At 39.4% G+C, this 16611-nt stretch overlaps 2 protein-coding genes across 3 annotated transcripts; both read left to right on the top strand.

Annotated features, from left to right (window-relative positions):
- The first annotated feature begins 3032 nt into the window (after window positions 1-3032).
- Window positions 3033-5917, top strand: srxn1 (sulfiredoxin 1 homolog (S. cerevisiae)). Of its 2 annotated transcripts, none has more exons than XM_085443812.1 (2): window positions 3033-3245; window positions 4047-5917. In XM_085443812.1, the coding sequence occupies exons 1-2, from the start codon at window positions 3075-3077 to the stop codon at window positions 4254-4256; spliced, it is 381 nt and encodes a 126-aa protein (XP_085299938.1). In that variant the 5' UTR covers window positions 3033-3074; the 3' UTR covers window positions 4257-5917. The 2 variants fall into 2 exon arrangements, with proteins under 2 accessions (XP_085299938.1, XP_085299937.1); XM_085443811.1 differs by having other exon boundaries at window positions 3033-3314.
- Window positions 5918-14100: 8183 nt separating this feature from the next.
- Window positions 14101-15593, top strand: tcf15 (transcription factor 15). Its single transcript, XM_085443810.1, has 2 exons — window positions 14101-14856; window positions 15257-15593. Exons 1-2 carry the CDS (start codon window positions 14377-14379, stop codon window positions 15317-15319), a joined length of 543 nt encoding a protein of 180 aa, XP_085299936.1. The 5' UTR covers window positions 14101-14376; the 3' UTR covers window positions 15320-15593.
- The last annotated feature ends 1018 nt before the right edge of the window (window positions 15594-16611 follow it).

Genomic DNA, 16611 nt, shown 5'->3' with positions numbered 1-16611 from the left:
GTCACCTCCAGGTTAACTGATATTTACTGACTTTTGGAGGTTGTTTTGTTTTTCTTTTATGACTTCATGAAATGAGATCATCTACTGGCCGGTTCTGGTCCTCAGAACAAACTGTTTTGATGTGAGTTGCTGAGTTATAGAGATACACTCTCTGGTCACTTTACTAGCACACCTGTTCAACTGCAAATATCTAATCAGCCAATCACATGGCAGCAACTCAGAGCATTTAGAAATGTATACATGGTCAAGATGACCTGCTGAAACTCAAACTGAGCATCAGAATGGGGAAGAAAGGTGAATTACGTGCGGTATTTTCACCACACAACCATCTCTAATGTTTTGAGAGAAAGGTCTGAAAAAGAGAAAATACCCAGTGAGGAGCACTTCTCTGTGTGATCCCTTTAGCAATGCCAGAAGTCAAGAGGAGAATGACCAGACTGCAATCCTTCCTTGTATCAGTGGTTCAGGTTGGTGGCAGTGGTGGTGCAATGGTATGAGGGCATATTTTCTTGGAACCTTGGGTCCCTTAGTACCATGTGAGCATTGTTTAAACACCACACCCTACCTGAATATTGATGCTGACCCTGTCACACATCTTCTGACGGCTGCTTTGTCAAAAAACTCTATTCATCTCTTGGAACAGGAAATTCACATCATGGATGACAAACCTGCAGCAACTGTGTGATGCTATCATGTCAACATGGACTGAAATCTCCAAGGAATAGTTCCAGCATTGTTGAATCTATGCCACAGAGAATTAAGCCAGTTCTGAAGGCAAAATGAGGTCCAACACAGTACTAGCAAAGTGTATCTAATTAGATGGCCAGGGAATGCAAGTTATACCTTGTGGTGCCAAAAAAGAAACGAAAACTCAGCAGCAATGTCTATTGGAAGAAATCATGATTTAGTTAATCAAACTTGCGTGCAAATCTCTTTCTATACCAAACCAGATCTGCCAATCCTATGATTCTGCAGAAGAATCACCTCGAGCGCCACAAGATGAGTGACGTTTACTTCTTATATGTTTAAGGGAAGACGGAAAACTCCAAAACCTGGAAACTCACACCAAACAATCTGGGAAAAACAGCACTATTGGAAGGAGGGAAATCATGTTAATTTGATTTTTGGATGAACTGTTTCTTTTGGCTTTACAGTTGGAAAAAAATGTCTCTGTGCTTTTGTTTTTGCTATAAGGTCAATGAACGGTGCACTGAGTGTGACTGCAGTTTAATCCACATCTAAATAACCTCTCTCCGAAGCACCACTTGTTCTCTCTCTGTAGATGAGATTTGGGGTGCAAATTTATTTCAAGGCGAGGAAGATCATTAAACAGAAATCTCATTCTCATGTACTTGAAGGAGATAGTGCAGAAAATAATTTCATAGATTTCGGCAGCGACAGCCATCGGCGAGTAATCAACATCACTGAGCGAATCAGTCACACGTTCGGCCGGAAACACGCAGACATCCGCTGTTGCTAAACTGTGCTAAGATCTCACACACATTCATCTATCACAAAGAAGACTGAAAAGCAGCATCAGAATAATTATCACTTTAAAAGCATGTCAACTTGTAAAAAAAATAATACTGCGTAGATAAATATAGCTCACTTCCTTGTCTGAAAGCTGGCAGGTAATTTTCTCCAGCTGCTCTAAGTGTGACAATCCCACGGGGACTGAAATCTAATATTAACAGCAAATCATTATGTGGGAACTGTTCTTCCGTGACCTGCCGCTGTACCTGTGTGACTAACTCAATCTAAGTAATTGAGATATGTTAACAACTCACATACCACCCTGCTGTGACAGCAGAGGGTCACGCAGAGTGTAGTGGGACTCTGAACACACTTTAACGCTGGAGATGATTTAAATGTCTATACTGCTTGACTGACACGGTCTCTTGTCTTCATGTGACGCTGGTTTCTTTTCAAACGGCTTTTGATTGGCGGCAAAGCAACAATTCGACTATGGTATGAAGTGGTGAATGAGAGGGGAGAGACATGTCACCGTACTTATTTACTATACTGCAGTTATTCATGCAGGGACACTAAATCGTGGAGCCCATGTCAGCATATTATGATCCATGTCACTATATTAGAGTTTAAGTGGGGTTTTCAGTATTCTGGTGTCAGCTAAATTGCTCTTTCGGAAACAAAGTAGAAAATGTGAGGCAGTTTTCAAAGCTAAGCTGTTCTCCAGTGAAATAATAAACAGATTGCTGTTTCTACACAATCACCTGACAATGAGGCAAAAAAAAAAAGAAGCTGATTACACCCACTGCAGCATAACAGGATCCATTTTGTTCATCTTTAATCTGTAATATTATATTATATGCTGATACCTCTGTTAATGATTACACATTATATATAGGCCACTTTCATGTTCTAACTGATCCCCGTGTGACCAATTAATCACCATAAAAGGCGCTGCCACTGCATTTCAAAGAATTTCTAATAATTCAATATACTGGGCTGCCTCTTCTGTCCAAGAAATCAGTTTTAATTGTCTCATTAGAAGATGATGCTGTAGCTTGCTGTAGCTGTGGCTTGGAGAAAACAATAGTTGTTTCCGCTCCACTGCCGCAGATCTTTTGAAGTTTACTTACCTGTGTGAGCCCAGACATCCTTTTTTTCCCCATGTAGCCACAGCAACCTGGCTGGGTCTTTGAAATCCCTGCAAAAATAGAATATGAACAAGTGAGGAGGAGGAGGAGGAGGAGGAAGAGGCCCATATCGTGCAACAGTCCACAAAAAAAACAGTGACCTCATTAATAGAAACCACTGCCACCGAAGGGCTCTGGGGTTGTTGCAGCTCTACATAACTGCACGATTAATTTCTGGAGTGAATTTTAATGGGACACAGCAGTTTTGCAGGCATGCGTTATATCTACACGTCTTTAAATGCTACCAAACGCACACCTAAAGTTTCTACTGTGGTTGAAACCCTGTGACCGCTGCCCTCGAGAGGGCATGGCAATTGTGTGATTGACAGAGAGAATAACCAATCAAAACCTTTCATTTTTAACAACAGGAAGTAAAGAAACAGTCGAGTGTACTGTAGTCGGGGGGTATGCTAAATGTTTCGGCTGTACTGTGGTGCAAAATCTCCGCTGAAGCTGGTGTTTTTAACCGGCAGAAATATGTCGATAGCGCCCAGTGACCGTGGACCGGCGGGCGGTGACCAAAGCACCGACAACAGGTCGATTCACTCGGACACCGTGGAGGAGGTCCATAACATCCCGATGCAGGTCATCATCAGACCATTTCCTCCAGTGCTGGACGAGCAGAAAGTCCAGAGCCTGATGGACACAATAAGGGTGACACGGTTGTTTTATGTTATCATTTGTTTGTGGATGATGAAGTTTCAGGGTAAATATTGGCCTCAGTTTAGCCACACACCTCTGTAGTGACAGGTTTTACTATAACAGTGCCAAATACGCTAAACCAGGCACTGTTGCGTTACAAGAAAAAAAACCCCCCAAACATCTGCAAACATTGGAAAACGTCTTTGTTTTCCAAGTACCTTTTTAACTTCCCAAACACTGCCCCAACTCCTCCCAATAAATGACGTACTTGTGATGAAGACCGTTGGCGCCCCCGGTCCAGCTGAAGACATGGCAGTTTTTTTCCTGCATTAACCTGCATGGCTTCTCTGCTTTCTCCACTTTCACTGTATGCAAAACAACTACAGAAAAGTGGCTGTTACGTCATTAAAAAGAAAATCAAAAGAAGCTGGTATTTTATCAAGTGTTGACTTTTGTATTTTTGAGCCAATCACAATATAGGACATTGTTTCAGTATGATAGATAGATAGATAGAGATTACACAGGATTGGTGTTAAATGGTGGGATTTTCTTCAAAAATTAATATATATTTAGTTAGAAATAGTTCCTTCCTCACTTTATTGGGAAGATTTTAGAATTATTTTAGTCCTTTGGTTTATCAGATAAATAGAATATATGTATGACACTTTTTACTTTTTCTTGTCGCTTAAATTTCACTCCACACCTTGTTGTAGGCTTTAACTGACACTTTATCTTTCCTTCCAGGAGACGGCAGACATCAGCGTTGTTCCTCCTATTGATGTGCTCTGGATCAAAGGCAGCGAGGGAGGAAATTACTACTACTCCTTTGGAGGCTGTCACAGGTTTGCTGCCTATCAGAGGTTGAACATGCAGACCATTCCAGCAAAGATCATCAAATCTAACATCTCAGACCTAAGCACTTACTTGGGGGCTTCAACGCCTGATCTGCGGTGATGCTGGAGCAGCTTGGAGCTTTCCACCCCACTCCACCCCCCGCTTCAAATGTACTTGCCTCAGGTGGATCATACATAATATGGCTGTAACTCTCCTGTTGGTGACTGCGGAGCAAAGGCTTTGCCAGCAGGGGGAAATGTAGCTCTTTAGTTAAATATGTTACATTTTGTGATTTGAAACAGCTTAAATGTATGCATGTTAATCATGTGATAGCTTTAATGTTGCCAAATACCATCTGCACATACACATTTAACAGTTTTCTTAAAGTTCTTTATTTAAAAAATATGACAGCTGAGATTGGGCTAAGATAAGTTTTTTTTTTGTTTTGTTTTTTTTTTAACTTAAATCGACTTATAGTGTGAAAGTATGAAAGAGAAAATGAATTTAGCACATCTTCATCTTGGCTATAAAATGAAACCTTAGCATCGAGCCCAATAACAATAGACAAAAGTGAGAGTGTCGGTCATCTTACTTCATGTAAGGAGAAAGGTGAGATGAGCTGTCGGAGAAAACGAGGCACCAACTATTCCATAAACCCAATTTTAAAAGTATAGCCCTATATAAAAGAATTTACTACAAGCTCTCAATTTTGCTGGTTTTATTGGTGATCATGGAATAAATATTACAACTAATTTACCTACATTTATTAATGATTCATTTTTTAAAAAGAAATAAACACCAGTCTTAAATTAAATGAACCTTTTATCCATTTGCTTTTTTCCAGTCTGCATTCTCAGCTGTTTGCTAATATCATAAAGATGATGTGAAGAAGATTTTTATAATAACAAACTTCTTAAAAAGTGACATAAACAAAGACATGCTACATATGTATACGATTCAACGCTACAAAAAATTGCAAAGAGAATACGACTTGCATCAATTTTTTTTAAAGCATGTAGAGCCTCTATTTTCTCTTTTCCATCATCCTCTATGGTGTCACAACTCTGCTTCATCTAAATCTTTGCATATATGATGCCAGTTACTCATTATTTTGATGCTAGTTGTCTGTGGATGCTCAGATGCAAGTAGTGATCAGCTCAACCCCGTCAGCCTTTTAAATGATGAAGCAGTTGTTTTAGCAGTGTGTTTATTCTGTAAACATAATCGAGTAACCCCCCCCCCAGTGGAAGATGGTTGGAGATGATCAGGTGTTTTCACAGCAGACGTTTCTACTTGTCAAAGTTGGAAAAAGCACAGCTGTTGCTGATAAAATGAACAACTTCTCATTTCTGTCGAAGCTCTCCTGTGACAGCGAGCCAGCCTGCACAGCGCGGCAGCAGAAACGGAAGCAGTGAAACTGAATTCAGCTATCATTAATTTTACTTATGTGCTTTTACTGTTGTGACACTTGCTTACAAAAAAAAGCCTGTTGTATCCACCAGTGGCTTTTCTTCAAATTCACCTCTTGAGGTGCTTCTGAGTACTGAGGAAGATTTAAATACACCTTCCCTGTCGCTGGTTGAAGTTATTTTTGTCTGAATTGTATCAGAAGGTCCCCGTGGATCTAGTTATAATTTTAGAATCAAATAGATGACTTTATGTTGCAGCTGCATATTTTCTTTTCAATAACTAAGAGACAATTACTGCAAACTGCTGTTTTTCCCTTTTTTATAAATCCCTGTAGCTCTGGTGTCACACAACCCTGCAGTTTTTCAGTCATATTCACCCACGTTGTTCATGCACAGTCAACTTTGATTTTGATGTTCCAGACAGCATAAGACAACGAGTTAATAGAAAGGAGCCTATAGACCAGATGGCTTGCCGAAGGAGTGAGGTGTTATGAGAACATCAAGCTGACAAAATGCAAGATGTTAAGTCTTGCTGAATCTGCTCATTGTGCTTGCCGTCAGTCTGTCTCTTTCTGTTGTTTCTTTTTTTTTTTTTTTTTTTTTGCCTGTCCCATTTGGTTCTTTAGCCATCAGAATTGTTGTCTGAAGACCAACAAGGATACCCAATGGATTTACTTTGCCAAATGGATCTTCGTGGCATTGCCGTATTGGTCCATTTGGTCGATCTTTGTTTTTATTATTTATTATATTTTATTTTCAGATGTTACAGATGGGACAGACATGAGTGAGGGATAGGAAAGGGAGAAAGAAAGAGGAAGGAAAGGAAAAACAGAAGGGGAGAGGGACAGTGAGAAAGGGGGGGAGAAAAAAAATAAGAATCTCCTGGATCACCTGTTGAGAGAAGAATAGAAAACAAGCAAAAAAACAAAAAAAAACAAAGCAACATACTAAACACAACACCATCGCATTAATCTAGCTAAGTGTAAACAGCAGTAAATACTAAATATTCAATGTTGTTGTGCAGTACGCAGGACAGATGTGCTTCGAAGTAGTAGCCAAGAAAGGTGTAATTTAAGTCTACGAGCAGTGAACACCCGTGTGCATACCTGTGTGGATCAGCGTGCTTGTATTCCAAAGGTTTCTCCATGTAACGATCTGCTAGGGAGTGTGGGGGGGGCATAGCCCCGTCCTCCAGGGTATGAAGCAGGTATGGAGGAGATCAAAACTCCAGACATCCAGAGGCCCCCAGAACACAAGAGACCAAAGTGATCCCCAGTGTTGTTTCAAAGTGATCCCCAGTGTAACCATCCAGATTGTGTTTTGACAAAGAAAGCGGAGGATCCTTCAACGTACTGGTCAGCTCGTATCAAATACTTTAACCAAGGCGATCTCAGATGCATACGAAAAATAACCCTGATTAGTTGCTCGCTCTTCAGGCTGTGGTTCAGACTACAAATGTTTCTGTCTTGCCCTGCCTCACATAAATAAATGCACACCTCTTTTAACCACACAAACAAACAAAACCCAAAGAAAGAAACAAAAAAAGCAACATTTTACAACTTCAACCTAAAGTGCTCTATCTATGCAAGATAGCATGGGTGCTGTGTTTATTGTTGTGGTTGACCTTCAGGCAGGCCTTGCTTACTAAATCAAGCCAGACAGCAGTTCCTTTGCCTCAGTCTTAGAGGAAGGAACTGTCGTCTTACAGAATAATATAAGTACGCTATACATTGAGTCGTGGCCTTTCCAACATCAGCTGAGAGCAACCTGCTGATCTCCCTTTGTGGCCATCGAGGAAGTGAAGGGAGACCCGGTGCAGCTTTTACCGAGAGGCCCCTAAAGGACTCTAAATTTCACCTTTGAATCGTCGCGTGTGAGAAGATTTCCTGTGGCTCCCTCACTGTCTGGAAGTAACCGTATCCTCAAAGGGGTTTTGACACGCAATACTGGTATGAAAAAATACATTGCACCTGTTGCTTCAGGGGAGCGGTTTCCATGGGTGGTTCTGCACACTTTATCTTTGAGGATTTAAACAGATCAAGGGGATTTGAGGGTTAAGAAGAGGAACTGTTTGAGGCAAATGGATGGATTCTAACACACACACACAACTCACAAATGAATTTTGTTTTTGGGAGAGGTGGTTGGTGACGTTCTTGCCAATTGTTTGCCCGACTTGTGTTTCAGCCAATTTCCTGTTTCCGGGCTTAATCACATGTTGAAGGCTGTCATTATTCAGAAAGAGAGAGAAACGCCTACAGTTTATGAGTATTTAAAGAGCCTGCTCCTGTACCTGAGGAAATTGTTTTATTGATAAAAACAGTGCAACACATTGATCAATAAAACATTATGTGACCACAGCAGCGTGACGAGGCACCAGGATAGCACACGGATAAATTGAGGCCACGCCACTTCCATAGACTGGATTTCCATTTCTCATTTACTTTTTGGCTGTTTGCTGATGTATTGCTTTTACTGGTATTTACTTCATGTTTACAAGCCTTTTATTTGGTGATGCTTTTTTGCACTGAACAGGGTTTGATGTAGTTACAAATATTTTAAAAAAGAAACACCGAAACAAATACACAGAAGTGGACAAATGAAACAAAAACTGGCTATTTTTGTATCAAACATCAGCATGAATAATAATGGAAGACTATAAAACAAACTGACTGATATTAAAATTTATGTTTTTGATGTGCACACTTATAAAATAGTTCTGACAGTATCTTAACTGTCTTTCCTTTTTTGTGCTATTTTGAGGGAACCCATGCAGATTGTGGGGCTCTAAGCAATAACTTTTATAATGAGGAGGTTAGGAAGAGTTAATAAGCATGTTGGACTTTAAAAGCTCTATTCACATTAAAAGCACTAATTAAGGAAAAGGTCATTAGATGAGTATCTTGTTTATGTAGCTGTTAGAGTGGCTTCTGCTTTAAAAATAAAAAATAAAAACGTTAGACTTCAGTAATGAATGGCTTTTGAACCTTTTCTGATTACAGCAGGCTTTGTGTCTGCAACACATAGACATCAAATATCTTGAATTCAATAAAAAAAAAAAACAACAACAACCAAAAAACATCAGAACATGTCTTTCATCTTCACTTTGTTTTCGTCATATCTGCTGGAAAAGAACTGGAGTATCATCTTCAGCATCCAAATCCTATTGAAAAACATTTTTATCATTGTTGAAATTATATGCCTGTAATGGTATAGAACTGTATGAATTAAAATGATGCAATTTTCTACAATACTAACCAGCTTATTGTTGTGTCAGATATTCCAGTAAAAATCTGTGTAGAAATCAATTTTTCTCCATGTTTGTGGATTTCATTTTTGTGGCAGATTCATCTTGAAATGCATTATAAAGTCATCAATCTTTATCTAGAAAGTGACTCAGTGGCGCAGTCAAACTGCTTACATACTATTAAGTTGATTCTGGCTTCCTTGTTTAGTTTGTCCACATTTTAAAATGAAGCTGAAAAATGATCTCTGGTTAGCCAGCTCACCCATTTGTTCCACTTGGGGAGGCATTACAGCCAAACCCTCTTGAAAGAGTTTAGGTTTAACTCCGTTTAAGTCGATGAGGACTTCTCACAGCTTCCTATCCGGAATTCCCTCAGACTGCTGGTGGCTGCAGGCGTGTAATTTGTGCCAGATTTGCAACGCCGTATCCACCCTCTGACCTAAAAACAGAGACACATTGTGCACAAACCTTCTACTCTATGTAGCTTTGTGAAAGTGTTCATGTGGCTTAATGACAATAGGCTGTATTTCACTCAGCCTGCAGAACTGTGATGTGGCTCTTTTGGAGAGTTTCCACTATAAATGATGATCAAAGTAATTGGAAAGCATTGTCAGTGATCAATTATCGGGTATTTAACATCTGCTTACTTCTCAAGAATTGCTCTGTAGACTTTAGTTGGAGGTGTAGGAAAAAGCCCAAGACGCCTGTTGTGGCATCGGCTAAATATGATACAGCCAGGGGACAAACAAAAACTCTATACAACATTTTTGCTCAGCTTGCATGTAATAACTTTAATGCAAAACAGAACTATTGTTAAAGGGAACAGAGTCTTTTCATTTTCAAAACCATATTTGCATTATTGGACTTCCTTAGAAAACCTACACTTTGGTACAGCCCCTCCATTCATTCACTTATGGAAACTTACTTTTGATTGGCTGCCCCTCATAAACTAACGATTGTGAAAAGGAAAGTGTGCGTTAATGAAAGTATGAATAGCAAGACTCATCTTCTCAAAACTTATTCATAAACCTATAATCTGTAACAATTTTATTTATACAGCGCCAAATAACAGCAACAGTTGCCTCAAGGCACCTTATATTGAAAGGTAAAGACCCTACAGTAATATATAGAAAACAGGGAAAACCCTAACAATTAGATGAGACCCTATAAACAAGCACTTTGGTGACAGCGGGAAGGAAAAATTCCCTTAGAAGAAATCTCCGGCAGAACCAGGTTGAGTAAGTCCCTTCTGAGGTTAGGGGAGGAAAACAGGACAAAGACACACAAAACTCAACGCATCATGGGAAGCCGCTGGCAGCCTCGGGGTATTGCAGTATAACGAAGGGAGGATTCAGGGTCACCTGATCCAGCCCTAACTATATGCTTTAGGAAAGGAAGCTTTAAGCCTAACCATAAAAATTAGAGATGGTGTCTGTCTCTTAAATTTGAGAGTTGGTTCCAAACAAGACAGGTCTGAAAACTGAAGGCTCTACCTCCCATTGTGCTTTTATATACCCTAAGAACCAGCAGTCTGAGAGCAAAGTGCTCTATAGGGGTAATACAGTACTATGAGCTCTTATGTGTGAACTACAATTTCAAAAGATCTTTGAATGGGAGGAAGAAGCACGATGGTAAGTGACACAAGAGAAACGAAACAGACATTTAGAAACCTCTTGAGGTGGGTGATGCACCCAAAATCTAAGGTCAAATGACCGTGAGCATCTTTTTCCAATGAATCTTTACCTAGCCTTAGTGCTGCTGAAAGAAAAAGTCCCCAAATCCTAAAAGACCCACAATAAATAAGTCCCTTCTACTGATATTTTAATTTTTTCCAGCCTGTCTGTGGCTGCAAGCCTTGAGCTACTGATGATGTAATTTGATCACAAATGCAATACATCATCTGTAAAATGGCTAGTTTCTTTCAGTGTACCCAACATCACTAAACCGGACAAAATACTGCATTTACTGGAATCTCTTTGAGCTCCAGATTTAGTGTTAAAATGTGTATTTAGCACAGCAGGAAAGTGTGTCCGAGGTCAGCTCAAAATAAACTTCAGAGCCCATGCTGATTGTAAAAAAAGAAACGTGTCACATTGTGCAATAGTGTTGAGCCCACTGATGTCTTTTTAATAGCTTTTGAACAACAATGGAGCTTGATGTCACAGAGGAATAAACTATAATTGCTAATACACATGCAACACTGGTTAGTAGGAACTATCCATTGTTGATTTTCTAGCATATGAGTGGATTTCTTGACAGCAGAACAAACACAGTATCACCAGACATGCCCTTTGAAGGGATGTATTCATTAAAAAGGGCATTAATCATCTGTTTTGTGTCAGCAGCACAGGACATCAAAGGAATGGGGCAGAGCACCAAAGTGGTGTTGTCATGCTCTGCACAGCCGTCAGTGACATAAATCAGAATTTAAAGATAGAAGACTGGACAATACTGTGCCTTTGCCACCTCAGAAAGAAATAGAGTGAATTTCTTTCAACTTTTTTTTATCCGCTCTAATTGTGGAGTTAATTAGACACTAGCTCTTTGAAGTTGCACTTGAGCAAATATCTGTTTTGATCTAAATGTTCATGTCAGCGTATTCAAATACTCAGAAATGTCCATTTTTGATGTACAGTGCTTAACAAATTTATTAGACCACCACCCAATGTAAGGTCTATGCCACAGCCGCCCTACAGTTACAGTACTGATAATTAACCAGTTCATTTTTCATGGTTCTGTAATGGTTAACTCACCAGTAGGCACACCTACCTAAAACATTTTTTTTAAATGCTGAAATGTAATTATTGTAATTATTGATTAATTTTCAAATATATTGTTTTACAAGAAGCAGAACAAGATAGTAAAGTACTTCATTATCATTATTATTATAAGTATTATTAAAGCCACTTTTAAATGACTAACCATTTTATGCTTTAGTAAATTTACATCTATTTCACAAAGCATATTTTCTAAGTTTTGTTGCAGTAGAAGTGCTTTTGTACAGGAAAAAAAATGCATGGTGTGACTGTAAGTAGCAGTTCCTGCACCAACCTTCTTAAAATGTCGGTGTGTGGCATTGATAACAGATGCAGCCTGGTCCTTGGTAAAGGAAAATCAATGGTTTATTTCTGTTTATCCCAAGAGTGTGTACTAAATGTCATGAAAGTCCAATCAGACGCTGTTTTAACTTAGCACCAGACTCATTAGACTAGATACCTCATAGAAAAAGAGAACTTGAATGCAGGACACCAGCAAAAGAAAAAAAGTTCAAATAATTTTAATTCAAGGATAGAATCATACAGGAAAGCGTAAGTCATTAAGATAAAAAAAAGGAACTGGCAAGAGGAAGACATGAGAAACACCTGGAAGGACTAGAAAGCTACGCTACAGGAAACAACAATCTGGCCTAAAACAAAGGCGTTGGTTACCTGGCATATCAGTTGTACCTAAAGCCAGAAATGTCAGCCTCACCAGACAAAAATCACAGGATCTTAGTCCCGATTCTCATCCTCTTTAAAGACCACAAATTTATATACAGAATTCTGCACCCCTGACAGCCATCAACAGAACAGCAAAATGTGCAACAGCTCACACAGAAAACCTTCATCTGTGTGATCTGCTGTTCTCAGAGATATCTAAAGCGCAATGATACAGACCTCAGTGGGTGGCAAACACAACATGCTTTTACTTCATCACTCTAGATAATTTGAGCTTCTCCTTTTTGCAAAGGCACAAAAGTCTATCACAGTTCCATGAAATGCGAGAGTTGTTCTCAGAAAGCTTAATCTTGGTGCCAAGTCAGAATTCTCACAAACTACTGTAGGGCACGCGAACCGGAGCAGCTGCAAATTCACATACTGCACAAAGATAATAAATTCCCGGCAAGACTTCCTGATAGATGTAATTAACCGTACAGCAATCTAATTTGTTGGTTAATAGTTGAGCGGCTTCGTTGACCTTTAATGTGTTATTACTGGATCATCAGATTTCAAAACAAATTAAAATCGTTTGGCGTGTCTTCTTCTAGCTCATAATATTTTTAATTAATTCAGATGAAGTTGAATCTCTGGAGAGAGTATCTTAATTCTGAAGCTGAACATTCACACAGCCTTTAGCTCTGCGGGGTCCTGTGTTTGATTCATTTTGTTTTGTAAGCCCTCCCTCAGCAGACAGTTTGGGTGTCTGACTGTTGATGCAGCTGAGACACACTGAAGTGGCTGAATGTGCTGCCGACTTGCCTCTGCTCATGTGGCTTCAGAGACACTGAATCATCCGTTTTGCACCACTTTGTTTTTATAAACTATGGGCAGCAACTGATTAAATTCTTGTGATTCCAGGATCATCTGTTCATTGTTTGTTTACTCTTACTTAACTTTCTCCCACAGTGACCTGTGATCCTCAGTAAGAGCTAAAAACAGCTTTCAATATGGGGACACAACAGTATTTACTCAAGCTAGTCTAAGTCTGTTGCTGTGCAGTAGATATAGTTAATGTATTCTCCCAAAGAAGAAATAAAAATAAAAATACTTTATTCTTGTTATCATTGTTACTACTAGTACTACTACTACCAAATATGACAGTGGAGAAATCACTTTATAAACTGCATGTGTATGCTTTAAGTTAATTTCGTCTTAGTGTTTACCGATGTGCTTCACCAGCACACAGAAACAGACCTTGGTGGGCGGCAGAAACAAATTTACTGTAAAATAACTAGAGAGCAAACTTCAGTACCTAAATGCCTTTAAAGCTTTACACATTGATCAGTGCTTTGAATTTTGAACATTTCTAATCATGCAACTTCTAATGAAGCATTTATTATATATTAATTAAGAATGGTTGCATCTCATGCACTGGAATGTAGTAGATTTAGTTCAGTACTACACCTTGTACTTTGAATGCTTCTGTGTGATGCTACTTTACAGTTAAAATAAGTACAAATAAAATAAAACAAAAATAAATAGAGCAAAAGAAGTAAAGTGTTTTTTTTTACCCCACTTCCCCTTTACTAACAGTTATTAGTTTGGTTTTACATACAAGGCAAATCAGGAAATTAAAAACTTTAATATTTTTAGACTTAATGAATAATTTAAAGTGGTTTAAAGTAAATAAATACAACATTGCCATGCCACTTAATAAATTCTACTATTCCTACTAGCTACTACTGCTATTACATTAGATGTCATATTCCCATATGCTCCACCTTTTTGGTGACCACACTGTGTTTGTGAGTCTCCAGAGATCCCTTTTTCTTCTAACAACTCTCTCTTGAGTCTCTCCTAACGTTTCCCCTTTAAGTGGAAATGACCACAGTTTATTGAGTCCGTTTCACTGGAGAGGCTAGTGTAACTGTAAATGTTGCTGTCAGCTCCTCCCATCCAGCTATAAGAGCCCAGCTGACCAGGTAGTCTGTGTCCATCCCTGAATAGGCCCTGCAAAACGGACTTATGAGAAATTGGTGAGCTTTATTAGAGCCGTACGTTTTTGGTTGTACGTAACAGACTTTTGAGATGTAGGTAGGGACGGTCCCTGAGGTTGTTTTCCGACTGGTTGCACAGCGGATCTGGAGTAAGGACTGGTAACTTTTTCAATGATGACTTTTGCCATGCTGCGGCCTGTGGCGACGCACATGATCTACTCGGACTTCACTGTCACCTCCGAGGACGATGAGAACCGCAGCGAGAGCGATGGCAGTTCGGAGCAAAGTTACTGTAGCTCCACCGACAAACGAAGACGGATTTCCAGCAAACTGGAAGGAGACTCCGCGGTGGTCGTGAAACAGAGGAGCGCGGCTAACGCCAGGGAGAGAGGCAGGACGCAGAGTGTCAACACTGCTTTCACGGCTCTCCGGACTCTCATACCCACAGAGCCCGTGGACAGAAAGCTCTCCAAGATTGAAACTCTTCGACTGGCATCCAGCTACATTTCTCATCTGGCCAACGTGCTTCTGATTGGAGACGGTGGCGCAGATGGGCAGCCGTGCCTCGGCGGGGTCCATGCGCAAGGAGAGTTTGGGGAAAAGCAGCCGCGGACCATCTGCACCTTCTGTTTGAGCAACCAGAGAAAAGGGGTAAATGTTTTATATGTCAGAGCTCGATTTAAAAGGCTTAGATTTAACTGCTGGGTTAAAAATGCCAACAATTTTATGTCAATAATCGTGCGCAATGAAATGCACCATGCCTATTACTTAGCAGTGCAGCTCATTTTTTAACCTATGTATTTTTTATGCTGATGTTTGTTCGCAGTATAACACAGTGTATTTCTTAACCATCACTTTAAATTCCTCACAAATAGTGTCTTTTTAATTCTGCAAGAAAACCAGAGCTACGCAAAACACTTAGTTGTTGATAGGAACTACATTTATTCACGTGACATCGCTTTTGTAAGCCTTTATGGCGCAGATTTTTTGTTTTTTTGTTTTTGTTTTTTTGGAGTGCTTATATATGACCCAAGAATGTCTTTCTTTCCAGATCAAAGATGGAAAAGACTGTTTGAAAATGCGAGGGCTTGGTCCGCTGCGAATGACGCGCTGACTGAAGACCAGTGAATGACTGACAGCCTGAAAACCCTCAAAGACTTTCTCAGGGAAGAGTCGAAGCTGGTTTTGGAGAGCGTGCTCATCTACATGTACACATGCTGGATCAAATAATGGAACCAAAGAAAGGAATATTTATACTTGACTGGAAATTTACGCATAAGCCTTTCAAAGATGCAGTGCATTTTTAAAAAAAAAAAAAAGTTGTGGATTATTTTTTGTTTGGTGTCTTTTTTGTTGGCAACATTTTAAATAAAATATATTTTATAAAACAAAAACAATTCCCGTCTTTAAAAGAAAAACAACAACAACAACAACAACACATTTGACTCAAACAAAATGATTTGAATCATATCATAATGTAGTTCAGATTTCCTGCACTAAAGAGGAGATTAATGGAGTGTATATATCTGAGACCAACAATCTGTTGAGGTCTTCTATTTCACCACCCACTTTAAAAAAAAAAAAAGAGTACTTCCAATATACAATAAGCAGCTGCAGTTTGCAAAATTGCTGCTCTTTTCTAATAAACATTTGAAAACATTGACTCTAATAGCAAATTTGGAGGTATAAATGTTTTTTTATGTCTTTGCTGAAAGATGTCAGACATACAAACATTTCCACTGTTTACAGTGATGGTGCCAGTGTGTTGTTTATGAAGCCTTGCAGACCCACGGCAAAAGGTTCGGGGTTTCCAGTGTCACTGAGTGGTGTGTTTTTCCCAAAACTCATGATTGGTGTTTTTTTGAAGTCTGTTATCGATTAGTCACGGCAAATAGTAGCCCACACTCTGTTCAGAGCCCCCAACACAGCTGTTGGTATGTCAGAGGGATAAATCACTGCTGTGGGCCCAAAAGACAGGGAGATGGGGTGAGAGGTCAGAGGTCACAGTGTAGTATTGAAGTGAAAGCTAAGTGACACTTAGTGACTGCAAATGATGCAAATTTAATCTCAGAGCAGATTTTCAAGATATGTATCTTTTTATCATGTCATTTCTTATTAGTAGGAAACATCGCTGTATTTGATATTCAGGTTCTCACATCGCTATCAGCATGACAAATGATTACTGTTTTATTTATTTTCAGCTGCAAAAGAGAACTTTCTCTTGTGCTTGCCATCTTTTCGTGCACTCTGGTTTCTGTAGCACATAGCAAATTCAGATAGCTTTCACTGACAAATGCAGATAAAGTAAATGCTATCATAAAATGTCCCAGTAAAGTGTTCAGGCACCACATGCTGTCAGAAAAGCTCCAGTGTCCCTTGGCACTTGTTCTCTGAGCCCCTGAAAAT

Source organism: Copadichromis virginalis, linkage group LG20 (assembly GCF_057382275.1).
Source record: "Copadichromis virginalis isolate Kocher_CV1m ecotype Utaka linkage group LG20, C_Virginalis_male_GT1.1, whole genome shotgun sequence".
Classification (NCBI taxonomy): domain Eukaryota; kingdom Metazoa; phylum Chordata; class Actinopteri; order Cichliformes; family Cichlidae; genus Copadichromis; species Copadichromis virginalis.
Note: the sequence above shows the minus strand (reverse complement) of the source record. Positions and strands in the feature narration are given on the sequence as shown.